The sequence below is a fragment of the Cydia splendana genome, chromosome 9 (assembly GCF_910591565.1).
Source record: "Cydia splendana chromosome 9, ilCydSple1.2, whole genome shotgun sequence".
Lineage (NCBI taxonomy): Eukaryota > Metazoa > Arthropoda > Insecta > Lepidoptera > Tortricidae > Cydia > Cydia splendana.
The window spans coordinates 9735117-9756784 of record NC_085968.1 but is presented as its reverse complement, the minus strand read 5'-3'; the positions used below and the strand labels follow the sequence as shown (position 1 = coordinate 9756784).

General features: G+C 37.1%; 1 protein-coding gene across 1 annotated transcript in view; it reads left to right on the top strand.

The window, feature by feature from the left end:
• Positions 1–21668, top strand: part of LOC134793560 (uncharacterized) — a 96293-nt gene that overhangs the window by 16855 nt on the left and 57770 nt on the right. Inside the window, exons 4-8 of the mRNA XM_063765170.1 lie at positions 16057–16226; positions 19505–19590; positions 19854–19976; positions 20348–20457; positions 20796–20893. Coding sequence (XP_063621240.1) covers positions 16057–16226; positions 19505–19590; positions 19854–19976; positions 20348–20457; positions 20796–20893 — 587 coding nt within the window. The remainder of the gene's footprint in view (positions 1–16056; positions 16227–19504; positions 19591–19853; positions 19977–20347; positions 20458–20795; positions 20894–21668) is intronic.

Sequence of the window (21668 nt, the reverse complement as noted above, 5' to 3'; positions counted from 1 at the left end):
TAAACGTGTTATAATGATGAAGAGGTAAGTATTAAAATATGAAATATGTATATTTTTCACATTCTTACATTAACAGTAGGTTTTTCTGCTGATTACGACGTTTAAAGGAAACTAATATTAACACTCATCAATAAGTAGTCGTGAATTGGAACAAGTATAAATTTAAAAAAATTGGAAAAGTAAAAAGCACTAGTTCGAGATAACCAACTTTCCGCACGCTAAACAGCTACGTAAAGTAGCACTTTTTGAGCAACTGTATTAAAAAAGCTATTTTTTCACACACTTAGATACTGAATCACCTTGTTGACGAAATACATTCCCAATTCATATTTATCAGCATTGAACATACAATATTTCAGTGGTAACTGAGAAAAAGAATGCCCAGTGCCATGTAGTTACCGCTAACTGGCTTCGGTGGTAAATTAACTAGTGGGAATTTCTTTCTCAGTTGTTCCCAGTGGTAAAATAAAAATAAAAAAACTTGGGAAAGTAATAAATAAGAATATAAAATAATTTTAGTTTCCAAGTTTCCTTTAAAAAATAGTATACGGGTCTAAACTGAGCCTCTACCATCAGTTTTGACATTGACATAACGCTCACGTCTACGTAAGTTACTTTCTGTACATCTCGCTTGCACTAATATGCGAGTACGAGCGAGATGCATAGAAAGTAATTTACGTAGACGTGAGCGTATATGCCAATGTAAAAAACTAAAAGGAAATAAAAAACCGGCACTAACACGAAACGAGTCGACCAACAACAAAAACAATAGCACACTGAAAAGAAAAAAATAATTATTTTGTCTTCAATAACGCAAGTGAATACCTATGAACTATGTATATACATACTTCTGAAATCAATCACACAAATCTGCGTATTTATATATTTACAATCTGTTATTTTTGGAGTCGGTGCAGGTGCTTCACTAAGGTGCTCAAGTTTGTTTGAGGCTGGCACCGACTCCAAAAATAACAGATTGTAAATATATAAATACGCAGATTTGTGTGATTGATTTCAGAAGTATGTATATACATAGTTCATAGGTATTCACTTGCGTTATTGAAGACAAAATAATTATTTTTTTCTTTTCAGTGTGCTATTGTTTTTGTTGTTGGTCGACTCGTTTCGTGTTAGTGCCGGTTTTTTATTTCCTTTTAGTTTTTTTCGGCGGTTATTTTTTTTGTTAAAAAGTTTTTATTTTATAATTTTCTGTGGCTATAATTTATACAAATTATTACATGCTTAATTTTTGATTACTTTTAAAATAGCTACCTACCTTGCTTTAGCTATTAACTGTTATATTAATAATCCTACTTTAACTATTATGTTCTGTAATATAAATAAATTACCCCTATTTTCCCTCCCTTAGGGTAGGATTTTTTTCCAAATTTTTATTATTATTACGACTACTCTGTAAAAGGTTATGCGTGGTCATACGTTACAATCGGTGAGTGAAAAAATCAATCATCCCCTATTTTCCTACCCTTAAGGTTGGATTTTTTTTTCCAAATTTATATGGGACCAACTTCGGGGTATACCCTTTCCAATAAAAAAATAATTATCAAAATCGAACACCTCTGTAAAAAGTTATGCGTGGTCATACATAAAAAAAAAAAAAAAAAAAAAAAAATATACGCGTCGACTTGAGAACCTCCTCCGTTTTTTTTTTTTCGTCGGTTGAAAAACTGATGGTAGACGTACTGTCTAAAGTTGTTTACTATGCTTTACATTTAATACACCACCTGTTCGACCTTACACCTCACGATTTGACGAAGTGTAAATTGTAAACAGACACAGATAAAGACAATCTACCGGCGCACGCGCCGGTTCGGTGATACCACGTCAAGGTCTGCAACTTAATCCTCTATATCCATATCAAAGTCCTTTTTAACCGAATCTTAATCGTGTAGGCTATATATGAGTATTTGAACAGCATTTTACACACAAATGCAATGATAACGGGTTACTTTCTGTAGAGGTCCTTTACACAGTCACCAGTGTTCATTGCTGCTAGCCTCGATTCAGTATAGTATAGAAACTATAGCCGGGCAAACAACTTAGTTAGTAGTAGTAGTAGTTAGTAGAAAAAGGCGCGAAATCCAAATTGTCTATGGAACGAAAAACCCTTCGCGCCCACATTTTTTCCGCTCTTTTCTACTGGCTTGACAGACTATATTTCAGCCATTGGATGGTTCCTATTTTTCCGATGAAGCGAGTTCTTATGCAATGATTTTATACTAATCATCATCGTCATCATGTTAGCCTTCAGTCGTCCACTGCTGAGCATAGGCCTCTCTTCGTGTACGCCACTTTATCCCGGTCCTGGGCTAGTCTCATCCAAAAGTGCCCCGCGATTTTTCGAACGTCATCCACCCAACGAGCCAAAGGTCGCCACTGTCGCCAGGCGGCGCTTCTTTCATTCAAAAGCGGCCACTAATCGAAAAATAATTTCTAGCTTGTAAGATTTTTACTATTGTATGTATGTTAGTTTGTAAGGTATTGGTATGTATCTATGGGCTTTAGTTGCCTGATAGTAAATGAGATTTAATTTAATCCGTCAACATATTGGTCCAACTGCCATCACTGCCTGGCAACATGTCCCGCCCAACTCCGTTTAGGCTTATTTTATACTAAATAATGAAGTTGTTATACAAAATATGTATACATATCGACTTTTTTCCTTCAGATGTATACTTAGAGGCCAACATTATTTATTATAGTTTTGGAGGTTTTTGTCTATATATGAAGGGAAGAGAAAAGGGAAGGAAGGGAACATCAATTCGTGTTAACAAAAATTTCGAGTTATCTTGGCTCCACTGTAAGTGCATTAAATTAACCGTTTTCCTCTTTTATGTTGTTTCTTTTAAATAAACAGATGAACACTATTCATAATCCTTATCATAAAGGATGAAATGATAAGCAAACAATACAATAGCAGATACTTAAGGTATGTATTATAATACTTATTTAAATTGCTATTAGGTACTTAGTTAGGTTAGGTTAATTTTTCCTGCAATACTGGTAATATAGGTAATCTAGATATATTATCATAATATAAATATATTATGGTAATCTGTGTTGACGGAAAATAAAGTTATATAATGTAAAGCTGGAAAACTCAACATTTTGCAGAAAACATCTTTCACATTCGCTTTTGATGAATCGATAGGAAAAGTTTAATGAAGTTGTACGGTTGCGGTAGAGACGATCCAAATTAATTAAATTCTAATAGTTAACATCTGTATAAGTAGGTATATATTATTTTATGCCACATACGGTGTATATATTTATGAAGTTGTATATATGAGTTATTAGTTTATCTTCAGAAAACAATGAATTGGTACTGCCGTTTCAAGGATTTATGAAAATTGATCTAAATCGAGAATAAATTGAGACAAATAAATACATGCAACGTATTTTATAACACTTCAGTCACTTCAGCAAGTTCATTAGTTATTGACACATTTAATTTATTTTTATCAAGCACATAAAACATATATCTCTTATATTATGAAATTCTAAAGCAAAGCATTGTTTAAAGTTGAGTCAGACGTCAGACGATGGTCTTCTAATAGAGGAATATTGTATTGATTACACTCCACTATTTGGGTCAATCGAGTGTCGTGCTATATAGGTAGGTACTATACTGTAAGTGTAAGTTATAACTAGCTGCTATTTCTATCGATCTTTAGCATTATTGAAATCTAGACATTAGTGAAGTCAATCACTCTTTATTAAATACTAGCGACCGACCGAGCTTCGCACGGGTTAGATACACGGAACCTTAACAAATTATACACCTAAACCTTCCTCAAGAATCATTGCTAGGTGAAAACCGCATGTACCCGTTCAGTAGTTTTTGAGTTTATCGCGAACATACATACTACATAGGTACGCACAAACAGACAGACGCGGCGGGGGACTTTGTTTTATAAGGTGTAGTGATATTAAACAGGGTCACTCACGTATATGAAGCCGATGATTGCTCGACAATCATCAACGTGTCGAGCAATCATCGACATTCGACTTTACATAGTGATCCCGGCTTAATATATGAACGCCTCGTAAGTGCTATTTCAACTATGAAAAATTGTATTTGACACCCACCTATCCTGGTGGTCCTGACCTGGAAGATGCCCGGTAAACGGAAACATGGTTGCCCTAAATATATATTTAATATACAGGGTGGTCCAAACCTTGACGTCCAAAAATTTTTTTTTGATTCCTCTCGTAGTGGGCTATGAGAATATACCCCATGTATGTTAGCCGATTTTTCGTTGTTTTCGAGTTATGAATTTTTTAACGTATCATACTTAACTTCAAACATATCAGTTGGTAACGCTTATACTTAAAAACGGATAATATGTATTTTATTTTATCCTTTTGGAAGTCGGTTTTGTTTTTTTTGAAACTTTTTATATTTTATAGATCTAACAATATCGCTACCCATTAGCGCTTAGCGATGTCGTTCAGTGTCGCTTCTTCTTTTTAGGGTTCCGTACCCAAAGGGTAAAACGGGACCCTATTACTAAGACTTCGCTGTCCGTCCGTCCGTCCGTCCGTCCGTCCGTCCGTCCGTCCGTCCGTCCGTCCGTCCGTCCGTCTGTCACCAGGCTGTATCTCACGAACCGTGATAGCTAGACAGTTGAAATTTTCACAGATGATGTATTTCTGTTGCCGCTATAACAACAAATACTAAAAACAGAATAAAATAAAGATTTAAATGGGGCTCCCATACAACAAACGTGAGTTTTGACCAAAGTTAAGCAACGTCGGGAGTTTTTTTTTTTGCTTTTTTTTTGTTTTTTTTTTATATGGTACGGAACCCTTTTCGTGCGCGAGTCCGACTCGCACTTGCCCGATTTTTTCTTAGTATTTCGCTCTCCAAGGTCATAGGAAGAGGATAATTTTCAGCGATTAGTGATTAATTAGAATACTCAAGGGTAAAGTTTATCGCTTTTGTTACTTGTTTTTAAGCAAATTGGACTGTTACAGGTTACCGAAAATAGATGTTAATTAAAAATTGCCTATCATTGATGTGTATTTTGAGTTAACTGTTAAAACATCTTATAGAACAGTTAAATTAAGGGTTTCACCTCGGAATGAGAGATAATAAGCTGGAAATTCGTATACACCTTCGGTATGACGTATTAAAGGTTCTCTTAAAAGTCAACGCATATATCGTGTGCGCGTCAGAAGTATTCGAGGTCAAGGGTCATAAAAATTGGTTTTTCGCGGATGTCAACATTTCTATAGCTCCAATGTTGTTTACGTGTAGGTAAAAATTATAGAGCATAAAATTTGCAACACGTTAGGTATTAAACATTTTTTCATGGGAGCAGCCGTTTTCAAGATATAGGGCACAGAAAGGGCAGTGATCAGACATACGTACTATTAGCTGGTTTGAACGACACCTTGCATTTTGTGACTATGCGCTGAAACTTGGCACAGTTGATTCTTAGCTGGTCTTGAGTAGATTCAGACCGGGAGCCATCGAGAACCACGGCACATTTAATGGGGGGAGGGGGGAACTTCGACGCTGCCGCGCTTCAATTGAAGCATCATTTCTCTAAAGCTTTACATATTAGGGCATGTGATACATCATTTTCGGATAAATTAAGGATGGGGAATCTATTTTTAGAATAAAAACAATGCACTTTCTAACAAAACAAAAATAAAGTAGAAAAGGCTAAAAAACGCATTTTAGTTTCTTTTATAATTACCATTTTTTTTTAAATAACAGAAATCTCAAAATATAATTATTTTATTGTTTTAGGTCTCCGCCACTTGCACCATCCCACTAACCCATGGTTACCAGTACAATTTTACACTGGGTTAACGGTTTAACCGCTTAACCCCGGGTCAGTGGGATGGTGCAACTGGCGCTTAGTATTTTAAATGAAACAACGCAGTGTACATTTATTTTATACAATAAAGTATTTTACTACTACTACTTTTACTGCTACATTTTCTAGACCTGCTTCTGCAGCAACAGGCAAGTCCGTCCATGTAGGCTCCCAGTTGTTGTTGACCTTCGTGCAACCCCAAGTAGACGGACGGTAGATTTTGGGCTTGTGCTAACTGTCCCCAAACATGCACCCCTTGATTATACTCGTATGGCTCTTAAAAATGTTGATATAAAACAGCTTTCGTCGGTGGGATGTGTTCTATCTGCCGGTCTTTCTTGGTAAACAGATATTTACGGCACTCATTTACTGAAGTACACGAAGCTGATCTGAAATAATTATTATGACACACAATATTCTGGTGTAAGCTTTGAGATCCTATTATATATATCCTTTTATTATAGCAATTAAGGGGCGCATTGAGGAGGCAATGGCTTCCATCGAAAAATATTTCGTTACATTTTATATGATTTAGATTTAGATATTTATTCTCATAATATTAAATTACATTATAAATTATGCTAGACTAATCTACATGAATTTATATTATGATGGTCATTCAATATTTACATAATATTATTTAATAGATACAAATTAAAAAATGTCTTACAATAATTAATCTTATGTCAACAATTTATCCATTCATGTCAAAACAAAATACGGGAATAACTAAGTACGAGTATCTCTTAGGGCCACTTGCACCATTCACTAACCCATACATGATACGCCAGATTTGCTTTTTGAAACAGATAAACAGATTAATAGGATCTCAAAGCTTACACCAGAATATTGTGTGTCATAATTATTATTTCAGATCCGCTTCGTGTACTTCAGTTAATGAGTTTTTACCAAGACATACCGGCAAATAGACCACATCCCACCAGCCAAAGCTGCTTTATACCAGCATTTAAACCGTTAACCCAGTGTGAAATTGTACTGGTAACCGTGGTATGTAACTCCAGGTTTAGCCAGTTAACCCCGGGTTAGTGAGATGGTGCAATTTTGTTTTATAAAAAAATTGGTAATTACGTTTTTAGTCTTTTCTACTTTATTATTTTTTTTGTTAGAAAGTGCATTGTTTTTGTTCTAAAAATAGATTCCCCATCCATAATTTATCCGAAAATGATGTATCACATGCCCTAATATGTATAGCTTTAAAGAAATTATGCTTCAATTGAAGCGCGGCAGCGTCGAACTTCCCCCCCTACCCCCACTAAATGTGCCGTGGCTCTTGATGGCTCCCGGTCTGAATCTACCCAAGACCAGCTAAGAATCAACTGTGCCAAGTTTCAGCGCATAGTCACAAAATGCAAGGTGTCGTGCACTATAAAAACAGCTAATAGTACGTAGGTCTGATCACTGCGCTTTCTGTGCCCTATATCTTGAAAACGGCTGATCCCATGAAAAAATGTTTGATACCTAACTAGTGTCAAATTTTATGATCTACAACTCTTACTTCAATGTAAACAGCATTGGACGAGCTATAGAAATCTTGATATTCGCGAAAAACCGATTTTCATGATCTTTGACCTTGAATAACTTCCGACGCGCACACGATATATGCGTTGACTTTTAGGAGTACCTTTAATACCTCATTACGAAGGTGTATACGAGTTTCCAGCTTATTATCTCTCATTCCAAGGTTGATCCCCTATTTAGGCTTAAAATAACTGGCCTATTACTGATAAACTCTTCTTCTCATCTTACTGTTGTTAAATAAACATTTTACTGATATAATTTACGTAATAGTGCGTTATGGGTCCAACAAAAACTAGTTGTATCTCGTTATGGTATCTCATGTTTTTATGTTTGGAGTTATCGGCAGTGATTGTTTTATTTGCGAACCACCATGTCCTCAGTGCGTAACATGTCGAACTCTGCAATTAACCTCGATCTACGCATAGCAAATAACGACGACGCATTTACTCTCAAGATTGAGAACCCCTAGAAACTTATCGAAATATCGATCGTCGGGATCATAACGTGCAAATGCGTTCTTTATAATTATAACCCAAAAACCGGCCAAGTGCGAGTCGGCCTCGCGCACGAAGGGTGCCGTACCATTACGCAAAAAACTGCATCAAAATCACGTTTGTTGTATGGGAGCCCCACTTAAATATTTATGTTATTTTGTTTTTAGTATTTGTTGTTATAGCGGCAACAGAAATAGGTACATCATCTGTAAAAAATTCAACTATCACGATTAATGCGATTAGCCTGGTGACAGACAGACGGACAGAGGAGTCTTAGTAATACGGTCCCGTTTTTACCCTTCGGGTACGGAACCCTAAAATATGTAGAACCATATTTGTACCCACACATAGCAAAATGCCTCATGGTCTAAGATACGTTATAAGGAATATCTACCCTCATCACTCTCATCAGTTATTTATTTGTGATAAGTTTTTTTTTTGGTGGAACTTTTGATAGAACACAACTATAGTCTATATCCTACCTAAAGGTATTAAAAAAAAAGTAAACAAACAGTTTGTACATTTTCGGGCAGTTATAAGTTATAACATTTATTGGGTAACCAACCAAATACAAAACCGCCTGGATCAGTCACTGAACGACCTTTAACCTACATTATTTGATCATGTAATGTTTTCATCTACCTTCAACTGGCTTAAGGAGCCATTTGAGGGTAGATTTTGTTTACTTTTATTTAAATAACTAAAGATACAGAGTATAAAACGTTCCCCACAGGCGATGTGCGCAATGATCAGATCAATAACAGGATGCAACTACGCAGTGCCCATTTGCAGGGTTATTTTTAACACGTCCCACGCCTAGAGTCAAATAATACATTTGTCAACGCGGGTGGTGTGGTCAACTCAAACTAAGTACACACCTATGATGCGACTTCTATATTTAGGTATCACTGCATTTACTTTTGCTGTTTATGAGCCAGAGAAAATATTTATCTAGTCGGCAGTAAGTACCTAACTAAACATTTTTATGGAAATTACTAGTTTGTTTTTATGGTTAAACAATGTCATATTTTGTGCAATTTTTTCAGTAGGTACGTCAAATAAAAAAAATAAACGTCTATACTAAAACAACAACCCGAAACTTACATTAACGTTATACAACATTAAGTAATTTTACATATAAAAACCCAAAAATTGTTGCGAAAAACATATTTTATATAAATAATTTGGAGTTATCGCTTAACCATTAGTAAAACTCGCCGCATGTCTGTATATAAGTAAATGTTTTATTTCCCTATCTTCGAATTCTTCGAAACGACTGCACGTATAAACGCCCTCTTATCTTCCAACAACAACAAAAAGTTGTCAGCTAAAATGTGCCCAGTCCAGAACGGCCGTGCATACCATTGATATAGTCGGCAACGATGCCCCGTCGATCAGGACATGCTTCAGAATGTGACAAAATAATGAAATAGACGTGGAAATAGCTGACGAGTTTATGATACCTAATACTTATCTACGCCCATTTTCCCGAAAATCTTAAATAAAAACATTGTTATTACTTCTGTTAAGTGTAACTTGTAACTATTCTGGGTCAATCCTCAAAAACATGTTCTTGGTAACTTTTTTATAGAAAATTAGGAGTACTCTCTTAACTAAACACTAACACTCGCCGCATTTCTAAAAGTATATTTCACTTCCCCATCCTCATTACTTCGAAACGACTGCGCGCAAAACCGACCGTTTATCTCGACAAGAAGCTGTCAGCTAAGCTGAGCCTAAGTTGCGTGAATGTCCCGCCTGGCGCGCGTCCAGAACGTCCGTGCATACCGTCCGTTTTAGTCCGGCGTCGTTGCCCCGTCGATAGCTCCATGTGCTTCAAGCATGTGACAAAATAAAACGGTAAACGAATTGTAAATAGTAAAATGTCTACGCTTATTTTCTCGAAAAATCTAAGATGAGAACATTCTTGAAGTGCATTTTAATTATAACAACATCTGTTAATTGACCGAAGCGAAGCGAAGGTCTACGTTTTGACTCGGGCATTTTGCTTTCGTATGTCCGGATGTTCTCCTCTACAGGTCGCAATTCTTAACCGATTCTCGTGAAATTTTGTGACCGAATTTTATGGCTAAATAAAATTTTTTTGTCAATCCAGTTTTTGGAAATTTTTAAAAATGGCGGAGTCGTGATACCTGGCGCCTAAACAAATAGTCGTATCGATATCATACGATTTTTTTCTTTTTGAGACATGTTTACAGAGTTAATAGCAAAAAATGCAGCAAAAAAATTATCGCTGGTTTAGGCGGTATTTAGATATTTAGTTTTGTATTTCCGGATGTTCTCCTCTACAGGTCGCAATTCTTAACCGATTCTCATGAAATTTTTTGACCAGATTCTATGACTAAAAAAAAATTTTTGTCAATCCGGTTTTTGGAAATTTTTAAAAATGGCGTAGTCGTGATACCTGTCGCCTAAACAAATAGTCGTATCGATATCATAAGAGTTTTTTCTTTTTGATATATGTCTATAGATTAAATGGCCAAAAATTCAGAAAATTTGTATCGCTGGTTTCGGCGGTATTTTGATATTTAGTTTTTACTTGAGAATGAGTAGCTAAATTTCGTCAGCTTTAGTAAGAATTATCATGGCGCATTTTGCAAACGTTCGCTTTTTTGTTTGCATAGGGTGGTCCCTGGTTCCATCCCCAGTAATTGTTTGCTGCTACATAACTTTTTGTATTTTTTTATACTTAAATTTCGTATCAATTGTTGTTTTTTATTTTGAAAAAATGAAAAAAATCGTATTTAAATCAAGCGCGGGCTAAGCGTATTCGTTTATTTTTTGCAAGAGATGATGGCTTTTTGCGCTTTAAAGAAAATTTGATTCTTAAATATACGGCGCCATACCTTTGGCCTATGCTCGTCTAGATGGCGACACCATTTTATATTTAACAATTTTTACTCATATCAGTAAAAGAACATGGGTCAAAATCATATGGCGTTCTAAAAATAAAAAAAATCATTTATCCATACATATATACATTTTTTTGGTATTTTTTTTTTCATTTTCATTTTAATCCTGTATCGAAAGATGGCAGTAAATTTACTGTGACTACAAAATTTAGTATGACAATAACCCTCTACTACATATAGGGACCGTGCGCGTTGGAGGGTCTGCCATCTTGTGGCCTGAATCGGAAACATGTACATTGCCAAAACAAGTTCTACCATCTACCGTTCTTGTAGGTACGTTTCCTTATGCATAGTAGGTTCTGTCATCTTGTGGGCTACATCGGAAGCATAAACGTCACATTTACGCCTCACGCCAAAAATCTGACGGCTCCTATGCTACCCTCTATAGTTCACGCACGCCCACTATAGGGACCGTGCGCGTTGGAGGGCCTGCCATCTTGTGGCCTGAATCGGAAACATATGTGCACATGTACATTGCCAAAGCAAGTGCTACCATCTACCGTTCTCGTAAGTACGTTTCCTTGTGCATAGTAGGTTCTGCCATCTCGTGGGCTACATCGGAATCATAAACTACACATCTACGCTTCGCGCCAAAGATCTGACGGCTCCTGTGCTGCCCCCTATAGTTCATGCACGTCCCCTATACACTTTATTCTCTTTAGATTAGATATTTAAATTCTTACTCGAGAATAAGTAATCAAATTTCGTCAGGTCATCTAAATGCTATCATAGCGCAGTTGGAAAGACGCTTACAAGCAAGGATATGGGATAGGTACCCGGTTCGATCCCCAGTAAATGCAACTTTTTTTATTTATTTTTTGCACTTAAACATCGTATTGCTGATTGATCAAGCGAGCGCGAAGCGCGAGGTAAGCGTATTCGTTTGAGTTTTTGTCTGAACATTTTTTTAGCGGTTTAAGTTCAAGGGCATGGCTGTTCCAGGAGTCAATTTCCACTTACGTTAGGGGCTATTCATAAATTACGTCATTTCAAATTAGGGGGCGGGGGTCTGGACATCGGATGATGGTAGCATGACGTAGGAGGAAACAGGGTCACATGAAGCATGATTTTTGGATGATTTTAGGGGGGGGGGGGCAAAAATCGTCAAAAATAGATGACGTAATTTATGGACAGCCCCTTAGCATGGGCGGTCACCATCCATAAATCGCAGGGGTTAACATTGCCTAGGGTAGTGGTCGACCTTGGGATCAGGGAACTAGCTGTAGGTTGCTCGTACGTTGCGCTTTCCCGGGCTCAAAGTCTAACTAACATTATCCTAGAGCCTTTTAATTTGGATCGCCTCGCTAAAATGGCCCATAATTTCCGCAAATAATTTTTTCTTCGAGGCAATTACTCCGTTCTCATTTTTTCCCAGTGGAATTTCTTCGCTTTATTTAATTTTTCGTGGACATTTTTTCATAAACTAAATTTTCCCTTTCTCAATTTATTCCCTTTTCTTTTTGATCCCAGTAGTTAAAATAACCAGTAGGCTTTTTTTTTCACTAACTAAATATTCTCTATCTCCATATTTTCTCTTTTTTTTAATATTTTTATTTTATTTTATAAAAAAAAAAATATCCAGGTTTTTTTCAAATAGGTAGGTTAGGGTTATTTTTTTTGATGACCCTAAAAACGAAACTGCTCCCAGAGATAGGTAGGTTAGGGTTATTTTTTTTGATGACCCTAAAAACGAAAAAGCTCCCAGAGATAGGTAGGTTAGGGTTATTTTTTTTTTGATGACCCTAAAAACGAATCTGCTCCCAGATATAGGTAGGTTAGAGTTATTGGCTGACAGCGTTTGGTTTTTTACTTGTAGTTTTTTAGATTATGTTTTAATTTTAGTGTTTTTGATATTTGTTGTATGTGAAATACCTACAAGAAACAAATATAATTACTACACTATTAACATACAGTAACAAGAAAATATTATCCTTGATATTTAAAAGAACGAAAACTATACGGAAAAGATTAATTAAAAAATATTAAAAATAGGCGATTGCGGAAGAAAACCATTGGGAATATATGGGAACGGAGTAATAAAATTGCTACCGAGAATTAATGATTTCGGGAAATTATGGGCAACGCAAAATATGAGAACGGAGTAATTGCCTCGAAGAAAAAATGATTTTCGGAAATTATGGGCCACACTCGACCGAGAAAAGTCTGCAGAGATTTTGACACTGGCACAAATAACACTGGCACTGCGTGTGCTGTCAAAATCTCTGCAGACATTTCTTGGTCTAACTCTATCCACTTTTCTATACAATTAGTATGGCGACGTGGATACTTAAGGGGCATCGACCGTACACTGACATCGGGATGATATTTTTATCATGTTATTTAGTAGTCATCGTGCGTCTCGCTTGCGCCAATACATATACGGACAAGAACGAGTGAAAAGCACGATAACTAAATGACAGATGTCTTTCTGATATCAGTGTAAGTTTGAATTGGCCTGTTAGCCAAAAATTGTTTCGTATGTCCATATGTTCTACTCTACAGGTCGCATATCTAAACAAATTCCCGAATTTTGTAAGCAATTGATAGTTAAGTTTTTATGGTCAAATTAGATTCTCTAAATTCTTCTAAACAACGGAACCATACATTTATTCAGTTTTAAGCTCTGCTCGCGAGGTCTACAGCTCACAGAGCCACTAGTTCATATATGGTAACTATTCTAATTCTAAGTCATATCCCAAAAAAAAATGATCTTGAAAACTTACACTCGCCGCATTTCTCGAACAAATTATCACTGCACCTTATAAAACAAAGTCCCCCGCCGCGTCTGTCTGTCTTTATGCGATAAACTCAAAAACTGAATGGATTTTCATTAGTTTTCACCTATCAATAGAGTGATTATTGAGGAAGGTTAAGGTGTATAATTTGTTAATGTTTTGTGTAACCCGTGCGAAGCCGAGGCGGGTCGCTTGTAAATTAGTAAGATCGACTTGGAAATCCAATGTACACTTATCATTCCGAAGGTTTAGCTACAAAACACTTCCTTGAGTATGATTTCCTTTTATAATTCTTTTATAACCAGCGCCGGCAGCATCCGCATGAGGAAATTGTTCTTTCATAAGTTCTTATCGGTCCTGTCTTTCCGATACAGCTGACTTCTAAACGTAAAATCATACCGAAGGAACAGCTGACACAGCTTTAATAAGTATGTATTAAGAAAAACTAAACAGGAAAACATAGTAAAATGAACAATAAATCTTTCGCCGTTTTAGTGTGCTAAAATTGGATCTCCTAGATAGTTTAGAAAATTATATGTGTATTTCCTTGCTTTCATTATATTATTAGTAAGGTGCGTTAGATACAACTGACTGTAAGTTCGTTTTTTTTTAGCATTAGAAAGAAGGTAAACAATCTTGACGTGTCTTTTTATTAAAAAATATTGAAAAACGCTTTAAAAAATCAGTTTATATTACTTATGAAAGCAAAATAATGTAAAAGATCGTATATGATTTATAATTCTAACATATTTGCTGTGACTTATTTTTCATTGGTGATTTTTAATAAAAAGACATGTCAAGATCGCTTACCTTCTTTCTAATGCTAAAAAAAACGATCTATAGAATCTAGATTGTCGTTTAAAAACATACTAGATCCGACGTTCGTTGTATATGCATATTTTTGTTCTGTTTATACCTAATTTAAACTGCGATATAAGCTTACGTGCCAGATGTAAGTTACCGAACTAATTTACATAAGTCGAGGACTAGGCTAGATATTTGCTAGGTACAATGAAGAACCTATCAACCTTCAGTCGACTTCCAAATCTTCCAATAACCGCAGTTTACATTTACATAGTATACTGAAGTATGATTACGTAACATTACGTGAGCTACTGGAGTATAAAACATTGATTTAAGATAAAATACCGATTATTACTTTATGTATTTGCCGAATTATTGTTATTCTTAAATATTTTACCAAACATTGAAGGTCGTTTTGTGGATCTATGTAATGAAACATACATTTGGTTATTGTTACATTTCATTACACATATCGTCATGCTATGCTATGCTATGTCATATGCTAGCGAGGAGACTGATATTCGTCTATATTACGGAAACTTTCAAGTTACAGTCTAACTTCTTCGTTACGTCACGGTGATCTAAAACATCCTTGAAAAACGCTCCCCGCATCCGCGGCGCTTCTGGCATAATAAAATCTGTCACACAAGGACGTGCTCTAAATCCAATCCCTCATAACTTTTACCCTCCTCCGCAAAAAGGACAAACTGTAAACCAGTTGTTCAATTATTCCGGCACTGTAGCGTGCGTGTTCTGCGACCGTAGGTAATTTTATGTCTAGACATTGCCCAGGGGCCGTATTTTCGTCATTACTTACCAGCCAACGTCGTTGCAACTGAAACAACACAAAGAAAAAAAAGTCTCTTTCATTGGTACCCTGGAACTGGTACTCATATCCTGGTACAGTCCACCCCGTGTTGATAACCGTAACTAGGTACGGTCACGAACATCCCAATTTGGTCAATAGCCGTGGTGTGTGACGTCACACGTTAGCGCAGGCGCGCTCCGCGTCGCCGTATGACCTTTACATCGTTTGTTTACCGATTACAGCTTGAAACGTCATATGTTTCAGCGGTTAGCTAAGATTTAATCACGTATGCGTGCATGGCATATGTTATAGCGGCGTAAAACTTTATGGTTGCACGATTTGAAATGTCATTTTATTTAATGCAATATTTTGAACACAATGCTTCATGAGTGTTTTATGTTGGCATACATTTGTGCTGTATTATAAATTTATGAACTAAAGTAAAATACTTGACATTTAGCCTGGCGGAGTAATTAACTTATACGTTAGGACTAAAAAATATTCTCAGCTCAATTAATTCTTGGGTCAGATAGAGAAGCCTGATTTAAGTGGAGGCGTTTGATAACGTAGTCGATGTGATAATGTTAGTTTCAAATCAGAAAATCTTAATCAAACGTCAAGAAATCCCATCATGCATTAATAATTGATCAGGCCACTACATTTTTGATGTTTTATAATTACGCATAAATACAATATAAAACTAGCCTAATGGAGATTTCAGATGAGAACTCTACGACCTACGGACCTAATGAGCGCTCACAGAATTTAAAAGTCATCCTGACTGGTCAAATCAAATTATAATCCAAGCTTTACATTGTCAAACTTTATTATCGCAGAATATACCTCAGTTAAACGAACAATCTCACATCAATAATCTCAAAATCTCCATCGTTACAGAGACACACACCAGCTGGACTTGCCACCGTTCGGCCAATACGCCACCGGCATATTCTTCCTCGACAAGCTTCACCACCAGGATATAGAGAAGAAGTTCACCGAGCTGGCCGATAGCCTCGGGCTCCGCGTGCTGTGCTGGAGGACTGTGCCCACCAACAACTCGACCATCGGTTAGTGACACCTTTGTATGTTAGTCGAAGATGGAGGCAAACGTTAAGACGGTAGCTAGTCAGTGCTATTTAATGATTTAAATACTAGGTAAAGTCAAGTGTCAAAAATATGGGTGCATACAATTTCCTAAAAAATATGTCCCATAGTTCTTAATTCGCTGACATAAGAGCTATGGGACATATTTTTGAGTATGCTGAGTGCACCCATATTTTTACACTTGACTGTACAGTAATTACTTACTTAAATCACGAGCAAGCCACGGTTCATTTTCTGGTAAAGAAAGGACGCATAGCATGAGGAATATCGTAGATACGACCAGCCTGGTCAGTGGTCCTATCTCTACCGCAAGCGCGTAATTATATTGTTGTCCCGCTCATGATGCTGGCTGTCAATGTCACTTTGCGAGCGGGGCAGCGATATACATATAATTATGCGTGTGCAATAGAGGTAGGAACAGGTGAGTCAGTGTACGAAATTCCTGGGGGGAAACGTACTTTCTTTAGCATGAGAACGTGGTTTGTTATGAGATAGTCCATTGTTGGTATTTGCGCGCGTTTCATGTACGGTGAGCTTCCGTCGTAATGTTTCAAATGGCCTTTGTCAGGAGTGAAGATTGATTCGAACATATTGAATGATGATTTGAAAGATTCTTTCCAAGGGATGTCTTAAATCGTGTATTAGAAATGGCAAATTCATCTTCTACGAGACAAAATTGTTTCACTAGTGATTGGTATTCACGGTAAAAATTCCAGCCCGATGCAATGTAACAATGCATAGTTGGATGCTGATACGCAATAATGTGTCAACCCACATTAATTTTTCAATAAGATGTCAACTCAAAATATTGACGCTTAAAGTTGAAATTTTATTGCAAAATGGATGTGGGATGACTCATTTTTGCTAAACACCATCCAGTTAGTACGTAGAGAGATCTGATTATGCTTTGTTTTCCTTACAGCGTTGGTTTGCAATGAAAACTAAATAACTTCATACATATGTCTTCCAAATACGTTTCAAGACATTCTAGTTTGCTTATTTAAGAATCTTTCAATAACATTTTCGCTGAAGATAGAAACAAGATGCCTACATTATATACTGAACTAAATGTTTCATTCGATTCATTGCTTTTGTACTAAGTTTTTAGACTGTTAAAAACGCATGTTATAAAAATTCAGAACAAGTCAGAATCATTAACAGGTTGTCCTATGATTTTACACATTTTGATTATGTTGGAGTACCTTTGATTAACCACAACGATCCCATTACGGTGATAAAATTAAATTTTAATTTTCGTATAAAACATGCCAGCGATAAGAAGTAAACTGTAATTAAATACGCATACATTAACGCTGGGTACATACTCGTAATGCTAATAATTTTTTGAAGTTGATAAGTACGATGGAGTTAGTATTTTCCTCAGTGGCGTAGCTAGGCGTGGGCGAAGTGGGCCGTCGCCCACGGTCTCCCTCGCGCGAGGCCCCTTCGGGCACATTGAAAGAAACGGGCCTCGCAGATGCGACTTCGCCCACGGCTAGACTAGTTCACGCTACGCCACTGATTTTCCTTATTCCACTAAGGTAGCCGTGTTTCAGAAACCTTGCAAAAATTTTCAGGAACTACTTACATTTTATTATGGGAAACGATGTTTCCATTACCAAAATGGAAACATCCATTATGTCTTAGAAAAAAAAATTCTAGACATTTCCGAAAACCTTTAAACTTGCACAACCGGAATCAAAAGTACTCCCCTCGTCACCTTGTTTTGTGGACACAAACCCTCCCCCTAACATTGCGTCTTTTAGAACAGGTGTTGCGATTTTTTTGCGATCATTTCAGGTCGTACCGTAGTAAACAGAATGGGTTACGGCCGACGGGTCATGCGTTGCTTGACCATCTGGTTTGTTACGTTTTAACATTACACTTTATCACTGTGACGATATACGCTATTAAAAACACCATCTTATGAACGCCACGACTATTTTACATAACGCGCCATAGTTAACCTTATTGGAATGCATGGCGGTTCATTTTACACTGTAATCGTACGTATGGTTGTCTTTGGCGGTCAAATCGTTGTGACTGTCTGCAAATAGTCTCTTTAGCCGATATCCTTCGCGATTTCTACAATTTCATTACGATATGCGTATTACGTCACGGTTTTATAGTGTGTACGAATTATGTGAACATAACTTACTTGTTTGAGTTCATACCGCTAAATTCATGATCACACGAGTGAGTTTTTTCACTTATCGCTCCGGTCCATACATGACAATATCCTTGGGTATTATTTTTTATGGCAACACCATCGATTATGTTTTTTATGAGAATGTTATTAGACATATCATTAATGTTGTGTACAAATGTAACAACCATGCTATTAAGTATCGAGATTCTATTTTCTTTTCTAATAAAATTAAATGACGGCATACGCCATGGTGACGTTTCACAAACGTCTTTTGACGTGTTATAGCTTATATTATTAATGTCAAAGAACACCGAAATCACCGAGTCAATGTATATTATTAAGTACATGAATTATCTGGGAAATATTATCTAATCGATGCTGTAGCTTTGAATTGAATACCCCATTATTTTTTATGACTGTATTAAGAGTTTGTATCGCTCGACTTGTGTATGACGTATAACTATCGCGGTTTACCACACTGATGTTGATATGCAAAAGTAATAAAATGTATAATTGATTTTCCTACAGCATAATATAAATCAGCTACGTCCAAGTACCTACCTACTTACACATTGTTAAGGAATAAACATAAACTCGTACGATACAAACTTAAAGTACAATAGTAGTTATAAATTTAGTTTTTGCATTACTGGGATTCATTGATAAAACATTTTATTAAATACTTAGTGTTTTTATATCTCAGATATAAAATGACTATTCGATTGCTACAATTTGTTCAACCGATTTGTCATTTAGAATGATTGGGTAGTCAATTGGTTAATCGAACTGTCATTTTAGTCTGGGTCACTTTGGTTAACAAATAAGTAAAACTTAAATATCTATGTGAATTTTCATAAATGCTTATGCAGCAGTACAAATAGTTATCATGCTCATTAAGATACATGTTAGAAAAAAAGCATTTATGACTAAACTCGAAAGTTTATGTAGCGTTATCAAAATAAAACCATCTATATCCATGTCGAAACTACATCCCCCATCGAAGTGAATGTAATTTTAAGCTGAGTGTCGTAAAGTCCAGTTTCCTCCAACCAGGGGTAAAGTTAGTAATGGCCTATTTTGGCTGGCTTTCAGGTCAGGTGGCTCGTAACTCGGAGCCATTTATGCGACAAGTGTTTGTTACCGGCGATATCGAAGACGAGACCCAACTCGCCAGGCAGGTAAGACCTTACCATGCGGACGACAAAAACACACACCAATAAAGAAAGAGTATGAATTCGTAATAATCCGTTACGAATTCAAACTCGAGTATTTAAATTTAGAAGGCTTAGGCAAGGAACTCTTGGAGGATTTTTTTCAGATCACCGTGTCCTGAGGCCGGCCGGACCGGGGACAGTCTACATGCGAACGTAAATTTACACACCCTATAATTCCCTTGTCTAGTTTGTGTGGGACGTGTTCGGAATTGTTCATGTGTTCGCAGATCTTCGTGCTTCGCAAGCGCGCGTCGCATGAGCTGGGGGTGCCTGGCGCGAGGTTCTATATATGCAGCTTGTCGTTGAAGACTGTCGTCTACAAGGGACTGCTGACTTCTAACCAACTATGGGTAAGTTACACTTGACATCTTAAGATTGTTCTAAATAATCCTGAAATCTCTCACGCCCACCATCTCTTCTCAAATTTCTTTTTTCTCAATTTTCTCTCAAGATTTAAATTAGCTCCTATTCTCATCTCTTTGGCAAATAACAGTTTCCGTTTGGTTCTGAAGAACTATTTCTTATAAATGAGATCAAGGTTAATCCGAATGTTCATACATATTTATAACAATTTTTTTCTTAACTTAAAATGATGTAAAAAGCCGATAAGGCATCAAAGTATTTTTCTCAGTTCTGATCCTCATGTCCTGTATCCTGACTTCAAATTTCGTCATACTTAACATAAAAGACCAAAAATATATCCTTACTTTGTGTACCGCAGGAGTACTTCAAGGATCTGACGAACCCGGCGTTCACCACATACTTGGCGTTGGTGCACACTCGGTTCTCCACCAACACCTTCCCCAGTTGGGAGCGAGCCCATCCCTTGAGGTTAGTAATATTATCGTATGCAATCATTCATAACTACCTACTCTAAGGAAATATAAACTTTCTTCAGCAGTAGCGAAACTAGCGAACTCTAAAGTTGTGTCGGTCGCGAAATGCACACACATCGTACATTTCGTCGCGAAAACTTAACGATATTATACTAAACAATTCGCGAATCGCTGCGTATTCTCAGCGCATTCGCCATTCAGCCAAAGTTGTGTTTCCCCACGTCTAAAGGTATCTAGCTTTAGCCTTTAGACTTGGGGAAAAACCACTTTGGCCGATTAGGATCACCATAATCCACCTAGCCTTATCCTTATATGTTTTCTCGTTGTTTTCAGGGTGCTCGCCCACAATGGAGAGATCAATACGCTGCGAGGCAACGTGAACTTGATGAAGGCTCGTGAGGGAGTGATGAAGAGCGATATTTTTGGAGACGGTACGCTTCAACTTATACCTGATACATTCCCGGTTCTCGTCACACAAAACCAGTACACGTAGCATTCCCTAGACCTTACTCTAAGAACTTTGTAGAGCCTGGCCCTGCTATAGTTTGAAAAATTCGTACGTGACATTCCCATGGTCCATGGGCCGTCAGTCAGGAGTCAGGCCCCGCCGCCCGCACACTCCACACCGCCCCCGCTGCCGCCCGTCCCCCGGAGCTCGCGGACCATGTGAGTGTCACGTACGAATTTGTCAAGCTACTCGTATAAGGGCCAGTTTCACCAACCACATTTGACGGACTGATCAACGTCAGCCGGCGCGCCCCGGCACTTTACTATGGAACTTCCCATACATAAAAATTTAGCGAACTCTTTAACGATACGAGCAGTTTGGTGCAACCCACCCTAACTCTTCTGCCAAGTTTTTCGTGGAGATTTAAACTTAGCGTGGTCGGAGTCTATTGTATTTGTGCATGGCCATTCGAGCTTCATGAAAGCTTGTAACTTGTAAAATTATTAGCGGAGGACTCTTTAACCTCAGACAGACAGGGACTTCGCTCTTTTTACAAGTTAAATCCTTTCACGAAACGGGCCCTAATAGGTAACTTGTGTGCTAGAATTACCTAATTTATAACATAAAAAACGAGTGTATAGATCTTTTCCCCAAAATCGTTAATTCCGCGTAGCAAATTTTCCATTCGCATTTTTTCCCACCCGAATTTCTACCCATACCGTTTTTTCGTCATTCGCTTGTTTCTCTAATCTCAAATT